This window comes from Lonchura striata, chromosome 13, assembly GCF_046129695.1.
Source record: "Lonchura striata isolate bLonStr1 chromosome 13, bLonStr1.mat, whole genome shotgun sequence".
Taxonomy (NCBI): Eukaryota; Metazoa; Chordata; class Aves; order Passeriformes; family Estrildidae; genus Lonchura; species Lonchura striata.
Genome location: NC_134615.1, coordinates 9,163,821 through 9,173,653, shown reverse-complemented (window position 1 = coordinate 9,173,653; position 9,833 = coordinate 9,163,821). Strand labels below are relative to the sequence as shown.

Below are 9,833 nucleotides of genomic sequence, written 5' to 3'. Positions count from 1 at the left end.
ATACCAGTAAGCAAAATACTCCTTATGTGGGATTGAATAAATTACTTCATTTCACTGTATCTTTTACACTAAAAGAATTACTTTATTCAAATTAAAAAAAAAAATAATCCTCAAATAGGATGGATTCTGTCCCCCAATTTCATGTGGATTCTCTGCTATCCCTTGATAGCCATAAGCTGGACATCTGGGTGATATTTTTCCTCTGAAAACTCTACACTTGGGAGTTTGAAGTTTTCTGGAAGAAGAGAGGCAGAAAATAAATTAGGCTGGCTCCAGGAGAGAGGGCTGGAGAATACATTTTTTGCATTAAAGTGTGAGTTTTACAACAGAAGGAAACTAGATAAACTCAGATTCTGCCTGTTAAAGGGGAAATCATGTGATCAGTGTCAGCAGGGTGGGATGAAGTATGGACAGGGATGAGACATCAAGGGACAACGAGAGCATTTCATCCTGGGGTGTTCCACGACTGGCAGGGAACAACCACAGCAGCAATCTGGTGTGCAGCTCCTGGACTGCAGAAATGCTTCCCAAAGGTTGGAGGACACTGGGAAGCAAAGGTATTTGTGCTAAGGAATTAATTGGATAATTTCTGTGCTATCTGAAATAGTGTCTGGTAGGACTCGGGCAAAGTTGGAGGCACAAATAATTTTACAGTCTGAAAATAGCATCACTTGGACATTTTTAGGAGGAGCAGATTTGCATAGGCAGTTCAATGTTACAGTTTCCTAGAATAAATCAAAATAATCTTTATCTGCCAAGGCTGATTAAGGGGTGCATAGGTATCTACTATGGGTACGTGTTATTGTAAGATAGGAGGAGTAACATTCTAGGAAATGCATCCCACAATAACAGTGTTATTGCAGCACCATGCTGTGCATGCCAGGTCAGCATTTTTGCAGCTTTTTTTGTATCTTAAACTTATTTTGTCACTGTTGTCCTCTGACACTCTCTTAACTTTTGCTGAAAATCTGTTAAGTGGAAATTAGCAATGTTTTCTCTCAGCACCAATCTGTACTGTGACTGAGAGAGAAGTAGCTAAGAGACCAACTTAGTGGTTCAGGCAGGCTGGGCTTCATCAGTCTAAGAATTGGTTTTATTCATGTGGAAATGGGCTGTATCTCAGAGGAAGGCAGATGCTAATATCCTGAGCATCTCCTTAGTTTCTTGCTACTTCTTCATTTTCTGGATTTTACTCCTTCACTTTTTTTGGTTAGTTATTAAGGTAATGGTGATGCTCTGAGTGAGTACAGTGAATGTTGGAGCAGAAAGTGGTTACATCTCTGTTGTCTTTTTGATCTGACCTGGTTTCCTAACTGACAGAAGCTGTGTTGAATTAGGAGGGAGAATCACTGGCATGTTGAAGCACTTGCTGGTGTTCAGGAAGCCATGTGCTTACCTTGGTAGTCAAGTCAGTGGTTAATACTGAAGGGTAACAGAAACTGGGAGGGCACAAAATGACAATCAAATTGAAATAGATTGTTAACTAATCCTTCCAATTTTATTTATTAATTTTGTAATTATAGCAAATGAAATCCTCACAAGTTACTCTGATTGCTTGGCTTACCTCGATTTATATTCAAATCTCACTAAAACACATTTCAGCCTTTTCTTAATGAGATGATGAAAAGTGCTATCCCATGGAAGAGTAGGGGACACACATTCCAGCATTACTTGCAGTCACCTGTTTGCTTTTTAATGTTGCTGTTGAATTTGTATTTAACTCAGGATTAAAGTATAAGCTGACGTATTTGAATAAGGATATCTTTAAGCCATGAGTTCTTAAAATTTTAAAAAAATGGCTGCACAGTTGGTTAATAGAGATTTTTAAAACTCAAAGGATGCTGAGTAACGAAGACATTGTACTGCTGTTGACTGGAATCACAAAGCAGTTTCAGAAAGACACACAGAGCCACTGGAGTCCCACTGCATTTGTGGCAGTGGTGGAAGGGGATGGGTCCTCATTCCTGGGAAGAGATGCAGGAGCTGCATGGGTGGTGATGGCAGAGGGCAGGGGGCTTCCCTTGGGAGCCTCAGTCTGGGAGCTCTCAGGCACAGGCAGTGGCCCTGGGAGTGCTGGTCTCAGGGAAAAGGGGTCAAACACACAGGCCTGCCCTTCACCCAGACAGGGCTGAAGCATTAGGATTTGTTCCCTATGTGCCAGACAGCACTCAAACAGGAAAAGGTATTCCCCATCCTCAGTGGATGCACTGTTTTACCAGGAAGCAAGGCTTTTAAATGCCAGCAAAAACTTGTCACTGACTACCATTTGCTCACAAGTGTGTATTTCAGGTCACCTCTGTGGCTTTAAATGGGGTTTATATTTATTATTTCTGAAAGGCAGGTTTTTGTATGATTTTCAGAGTGGTTCTTTTTCACTAAATAAGTGATTGATAATGACTGGATTTTGATCAGATTTTTCTGGTAACTATTTTTAATGGTCTTCATTGTAAATTTAAAAAAATACTCTGTTCTTTATGTGTGACTATTAAAAATGAGCTAAAATACAAATGAGGTTTGTTTTCCCAGTTAATAAAACCTGCTGTTAATGGGACAGTGAGAAAATGCCACACTCACATGTTGATATCTATCAGATCAAATCAAAATCTACTGTTTGGCACAAGAGGTAAAAAACCCCACATTGTAATAAAACTGTCACAGGATCAGTGTCTCCTGCTTTGTAAATAAACATCTCTGCTTTGCCTCAGTATTTCTGTAACATCCGGAGACTATTACCCTGTGCTGGTGCTCTGGTTCATTGACAGTTTCACTTAAACAGTTAAACAATAGTTTGAAATGGAAAATGTTCTGCCCATATTCCTTAGTTCCTTTGTGGGTTTTTTTTCCCACCCCTCAAATGTTTTTTGTTGAATATTTCTGTTGGATTTTTCAGTCAGTCACCTTAGTAATTGCATCTTGTTTTTTATTACACAGGAAAATACCGAACTGCTCACAGACCTCATTCAAAGCCAAAAGTATCAAATGTTTTTGAGGTAGATCTTCCAGCAAATGGAAATGATACAAAAGCAATGGGTCGTTTTCAGTCAGAGGAGGAACTGTGGGCCCGCTTAGAAGAGCTCGAGAGACAAGAAGAGATCCTTGGTGAACTTGACAGGTACAGTGCTGCTGTGGCACAGGCAGGACTGGAGTTCAGGGAGCTGTGACTGTGGGGCTCTTGGTACACACAGGGTCTCACCAGCAGGGCAAGTTGCTGACCACACAGATGGAATTAAAATTATCATAGGTAGAAGAAGGGTGGGACATGAACAAAGCATGCACTGCAACGCCAGAGCTCCTAAAATCTGCCTCTGTACAACTACAGCAGTCCAGCCTTCTGGTTTTTTTTTTGGTTTTTTTTCTTTAAGATGAAGAGGAGGAAGTGAATTAATTTCCCACAGGCTATGAAAATCCATAGTTTTCCATGTGGGAGTTACACATTTAATGTTCTATGACATCCTTAGATCTATTCTGATCTGCAAGCAATACATGGGTTGTTAGCCATGATGTCACAGTTCTGGTATTTCCAGTTGGTGTGGGAAGGACACAGTCACTGTTAGAGGGCACAAAGAAGTTGCACTGTCTGTCTAAAAATACAGCACCTGGGTAAAGAAGGTTACATGCAGGCGAGTTCATTATTTTGTATGTTTCTGTCTCTCAAGAGCATGACTTGCCTCTGTTCACATAGATATTTTTCATTCCATAGGATGCCTGATACAGTTGAGACAAATGGAGAAGATGCAGCGTCTTCTGAAGAGGAGAAGGAGAATGAGGATAAGGACACAGATGTCAATGGGACATATAGGGCAGAGGACTGTATTACTCAGGGCAACTTCCATAAAGAATTTGGAAATTCAGACTTGTTTGTGGGCCACATTAATGGCTCGACATATTATCACAGTGATGATGAAGATGAGAGAGATGTTGGAGATAACTCTGTTCCAACTATTTTTTTCTCTCACACTGTGGAACCTAAAAGGGTTTGTATTTTATTTAATTTTTATATTTTGCTCAAGAGATTACATAAAATATATATGCCAGATGTAAACGTGAAAACTTTAAGATCTGTAGATGTAGTAGAATCCTAGCTGGAGGTGACATTTGGTTTTTCTTCAAATGATTAATCCCACTGTTTAGATCCTGTCATCCTAAATATGGTATTGAAAAAATGATCTTCAGATGTCTACCTTGCTGTTCTGGCTTCTGGCTGTTGCAAAAGGCAGTGTCCTGTCTCTTTTTTTAAATGACTTCTTACTTGCCTTGAAACTGACCTTTGAACAGCTCAGCTGTTGAGCAGAGCTTGAATAAGCAGACTGTCATATTTTATATGCAAAATATGTGCACATGAGAGCAAAGAAATGCCCCAGCCTAGTGCAAGTGGTAGAGAATAAACAGTGCACACTATGAATGTTACCATTCATACATTTGTTTAACTCACCTATGCTTCCTGGTCCCCACCTGCTTGGGCAAGAGAACATAAGGAATCAGTTGATCTGCAGCCTGGTGATTGTTGATTTTATGGTCTAGACCATCATTTGTGTTCAATTTTCAGGTAAGAATAAACACAGGAAAAAATACTACTTTGAAATTTAGTGAAAAGAAAGAAGAGGCCAAGCGTAAAAGGAGGAACAGCAGTGGCAATGGCCATGCAGCTCCAGAGCTGCCCAACATCAAAACCCCAGCAGACATTTACCGGTGGGTAATTTACGGTGGAGCTTTCCCCTGAGCAGAACTTCTCCTTTCATTTCTGTCCACCTAGAGTGTGAAACCCCACCTACAGTTTCCTGAAAGAAACAGCTGGAACTGAATTTACTACTTAAAAATGAAAGTTTGTGCCTTCTGCACTGTTGCTGTGCTTTTGTATCCATAAAATATTTCTGAGCTTAATGCTTCCTTTTCCAAATAGCAATTCTTCATTTACCTGCTTTTTCAGAGCTTCTGAAATGGAGGTAAATTTGCCAGTATGTATCATCTTCTGAAAGGAATGCAGCAGTTACGTTATGTGTTCTGGTTAATTCCCTGCCATTTTTTTCTGTGTTTGTTTTCAAACAGAATTGACCAGATCTACCCCTTGTAATACTCCTGCTTTCCTGGTTATTGATTTGCTGGACTCTGTCTTTTCCTTTTTGTGTCTACAAAACATACTCAGCTCCTTGCTTGCATAGTTTCTTTTGCATTCTCTCTTCCTGGCCTCAGTCTTTCACTTTCTGTATTCTCGGTAAAAGGTACTGCTCACCCACACACAGAGAGCTTGAAAAACAGTGCTAGGCTTAGAGGATTGTACAAAACACTAAGGCGACAGATAGTTGAAACAAGTATTTAGGTTTGGAAGAATAAACAAATAAACACAGACACCTATTGGATTGGTTAAGTGGTTGTGAAAATTCTACTGTATGTTTGTGTATTTGGGCACCTAAATACGTTAAACATGTCACAAAATGTAAAAAGTGAAACCATGTCTTGTAAAGGCAGCTGCTAGGGCTGAAGATGAGCAAAAGATTCTTTTGTGCTCCTCTCCCTGAGTTCTGCAAACTGCATCTTCTGTAGAGATGTATTTCCATAAGTGCCTGATGAATAAAGCTGTTAGAAACAAGTAACAGCCTTAAAACTCATCCAGTCATTGGGCTCCTCCTTTATGAGTTTGATGAAATTGGCATTGTCTTCTCATTCTCCTCCACCCACCCTTGACTTTCTCAAGTCATGGAGAGGGAGCACAAGAGCCATCTTTGTCAGTTCACAGTCTGTTAATACTTGAAAAGTGTCTTCCTGTTGATCCAATCTTACAAGCTGATTTTTTAAATTTTGTTTCTAATTGAAAGCAGATTATGACACTTGTCAGGAAAAAGCTCCATCCTTTCCATGTGCAATGAATGTTTCAAGTATTTGTTTTTGTATTCTACATTTGACAAGGACTTAACTCTAGAAAACATTCCCAGATTGTGATCTGATTCTCTTTATGGGAAACAACCCTGGTCATGATTTATTTTACCTTTTTTATAACTTTTTCTAACTCACACCTTTTTCTGTTTTGTAACCTTTTTCAAATAGCTATGCATTTTTTGCTGAAAATAAGTACCAACTTAATGCTTGAATAAAGGGCATAACAGCATTCACTCTGCAGCATTGATTCTTGTACACTGGTAAATAAAGTGCCTCTGAAGGTACAGTATTGTCATTCTGCAGTGAAAAAGTTGGGAAAGCACATCATAATTAATTTGTACAAAAGACAAAGCAAGATCACTGTAAATTTGTCATCTGATCCTGAAATGGTTTATTAAAGCTAACATTTTCCTTTATAGAGTCTTTGTTGATGTTGTGAATGGAGAATATGTCCCTCGTAAATCAATTCTGAAGTCTCGAAGCAGAGAGAACAGTGTTTGTAGCGATACCAGTGAGAACAGTGCTGCTGAGTTTGATGACAGACGAGGAGTTCAGAGGAGTATTAGCTGTGATGAAGCCACTCAGAGTGACAACAGTGAAGGCTTCCTCGAGGAAGAGGAGGGGGAGGGGAAGCAGCAGCTACCCAAAAAGCTTCCTCCCTCTTCAGGGACAACTGAGGTACAGTTTTTAATTCATTATTGATTGTTGGCAGGGTTAAAAATGAGAAATCTAATGGCTTTATTTCTTTAAAATAATTTTCTAACTTCTACCTAGTTTGCTTTAGAAGGACATACCGGGTGACAGGCCTCTGTCACTCACGTCCTAGGGGCAGAGGGGAGGAGCTGTTCACGTGGCTTCCCCAAGATCTGAAGCTCTTCCATAAAGATCCAACAAAGTGGTCACTCACTGGTGTTACTGAAACCTGTGTGCTGGGTCATCCTGACCATTGCACTGCAGGATAGACAGCAGGATTTTAGATACAAAGAGGGAAAACTGTACTCTGTTACTGATCAAAGAGGAGACGTGATTCTCTAACCTGTCTTGCACTACTAGACAGCTAATTTCCAAGGAGTGTTTCAAGTTTAAAACACATAGATACCAGCTGAATTACTATTTTGATGTGCCAATAGCAGAAATTGCCTGGTAGAAGGAGGCATTGCACCCCTTCTCATCCCATTCCAGACTAAACCATTAATGATCCCAAACAAATCTGTTTACATGTGTTTGGAAAGTTCAGGGCTTCATCACAAAAGACAGACTGTACGATGTAAGGGAAGATACGCAGTTGCTTAGTGACTGGGTGAATACAAGAATTAAATGTAGAAATTTGTGGCATAGCGTATTCATTTATGTTTTGTAAGAACTTAACACTAATTTTTTTAAACTAGATAAAACTTGAGTCTTCAGTAGTTCCCAGTGCAATGGACAAGTTCAATGAAAGCACTATTTTTGCAAAAATTATTTTTGACAAGAAATGAATTCCTCATAAAAGCTATTGTTTATCACCATTTTTCATGCAAACAGCTTCAGATGAATCCAGGCAGGATGTGAAGATTCATGATGGAAAATTTATCTGTGGAGTTAGCACTCCACATTGTATACTTCCTGGAATATATTTACTCTATTTTTATAAAATATCTAAGTACACTTTAGATGTTACCCATCAGTCTATTACCTGGATCTGGCATGATTATTCTCTACAATGTAATGTATTTTCTAAGCAACTGGAGGAGATTGAGCAAAATGTTCCAGTCAGATGTGCTTCCCTAAATGCTGTTGTTTTGCTTTTGGTTGTTTTTGTGGGTATTTGAAATCCATTATTTCTCCATTACCATTTGCAACACACTAACTTTTTTTATTTCTAATTTTAACACCATCACTTAAGTTTGTGCTTTGCTTACCTGTTTTTGAAAATGAGCTTCTTGTTAGATTAACAGAATTGTACAGGCACAGCTTTAGGCACACTTGGGCTACTGGAGCAGAAAACAAAAAAACACTGCTTTTTTTGTAGGTCCTGCAAGAAGAGAATGGCCTGTTTGTTTTGCTTTGTCTTTCTTGGTAACTGAGTTATGAAAAAGCAGAACTAACATAGTGACTAAATCTGGTGTGCATTCCTTTGTGCCCAGCATGAGCATCAGACCTTGGATGTGAGCTGCTTCCCCTTGTCCTTGGGCATTCTGAATTCTCTGTTTTCAATACATAGTGGAGTGATTTGTTCTTAAATATGTTTATGAAAAGTAGTTCTGAACTGCTTGTTTTCCAGGAATCATGGTCATTTCTTTGCTAAGTTGAAAAGGATTGTCACATAATTAGCTGCGTATAAATTACGATTTTTAAACATTAGATGTTTTTATTAGGCCTTTTATAGAGAGAAATAGTTGGAAGCAAGTTTGCTGTTCTCTTAAATATAAATGGCTTTCACGATTTTTTGATCATATTTGGTAGGGAGAAAAGGAGAAACAAAATATGTGCTTGCCAGTTCATACGCAATGCTTCAGCTTAATGCAATTAGAAGATACTAAGTCATAAAATGACATATAATGGAAATGCTGACATCAACTTTGCAAAGTCTCTCCATTTCTTATCCAAAATAAAACTGTGTATTACATCAGCTGTTTTATTTCTTGAGCGTGTGTCAGTGAGGAAGCGAATTTTTACATCATTTATGCCGTAGGAATGAGATTAAGTAGTACTTTTAAGATACTGTCTTTCATTCAGTCATCCTTGAACAAGCTGTATTTTGAGGTTAATTACAATGTGGTTACTTATGCAGGCAACAATCATTGATTTAAGGATATTTCTTTACTTTTGATTAGAAGAAATAACAATTCTAATCAGGCTAATATAGGGTAATGACCTTATGGGCATAGCTTCACATTTGCATTTTATTAGCTCATTCTGAGTATTCTCTTCTGTTGTAGGCATTTTCTGGAACTGTCATAGAAAAGGAGCCTTTGTCTCCCTCCTCAGTACCACACCCAGTCCTCGCTCACCCCGTGCTGCCGACCATTCTGGAGCGCAAATCAGAGGAACTTTTGTCTGACGCCCCAGAAGAACCTACCAAGAGGATTTCCAAATTCAGAGCTGCCAGGATGCAGCAGACTCAGTAGGTGCTGCTGAGCCCAAGAACGAGCACTCTTGCCTGCTTTCACCTCTCTGGAGATGATATAAAGGCTTCTCCGTAGCACCCACCGTTACCAGGGTGTCCTGTGGTAATTTGGCACCGTTATCTCCTCCACGTTTACTGGCAGCATTAGGAAAACAAACAGTTCAGTGTTTGAACACTTGAGTATTCATCTTATTTTGTCGGTTTCCCTGTGTGCTGTCAGCACCTTTGTATATGTTTGCCTTATGATAGCAGCACTTGGGTTCTTTTTCAAAAACTGTTCCTTACATACATTGTTTTTGTGTTTAAAACTAAATACAGGCAGTTTTGTGCCAGCTGTGATGTTCTACATACCATATGGACCATTTTAAGGAAAGTTTTCACATTTCAAATAGATTCACCAATTATATTACATTACTTGCTTTAGCATTTTAAGACACACTTGTATTCACATTGCTGTAGGTTTTGCAACTAGGTGTCTGCTAAAAGTTTTTTTCCTTCTTTCAAACCTCTCTGATATCTCACTGTACAGGTCTATAAAATGCCAGGTTCATGTACATTGCAGGGAAGTTTCTTTGATGGAAAAGGGTATTTTGTAAAATTAAATTTTCAGTAAAAAAGCTGTGAAACTCATGTGGTTGTTGTTGCTTTACTACTAATTTGGAAGCTCCACAGAGATTTTTATTTTGAACTCCCATTTCTAGCTTGAAGTGTTTACTACCACATGGACATAAAAGCAGTCCATTCTCTTCTGCCATTGTGTTTTAACCTCCTGCTAATGAATGTCCATGGAAATTGAATGCTCTTAAGGAGAGAAGCATAAACTCAGACTCTTGATTACAAAATCTCCTAG

General features: G+C 39.0%; 1 protein-coding gene across 1 annotated transcript in view; it reads left to right on the top strand.

The window, feature by feature from the left end:
* The window catches only part of URI1 (URI1 prefoldin like chaperone), a 41,341-nt gene extending 31,728 nt beyond the window's left edge, over nt 1-9,613 (top strand). Inside the window, exons 7-11 of the mRNA XM_021540579.3 lie at nt 2,932-3,112; nt 3,701-3,974; nt 4,547-4,689; nt 6,294-6,552; nt 8,796-9,613. Of these exons, the coding sequence (XP_021396254.2) occupies nt 2,932-3,112; nt 3,701-3,974; nt 4,547-4,689; nt 6,294-6,552; nt 8,796-8,984 (1,046 nt within the window). The 3' untranslated portion in view covers nt 8,985-9,613. The remainder of the gene's footprint in view (nt 1-2,931; nt 3,113-3,700; nt 3,975-4,546; nt 4,690-6,293; nt 6,553-8,795) is intronic.
* Nucleotides 9,614-9,833: the final 220 nt, after the last annotated feature.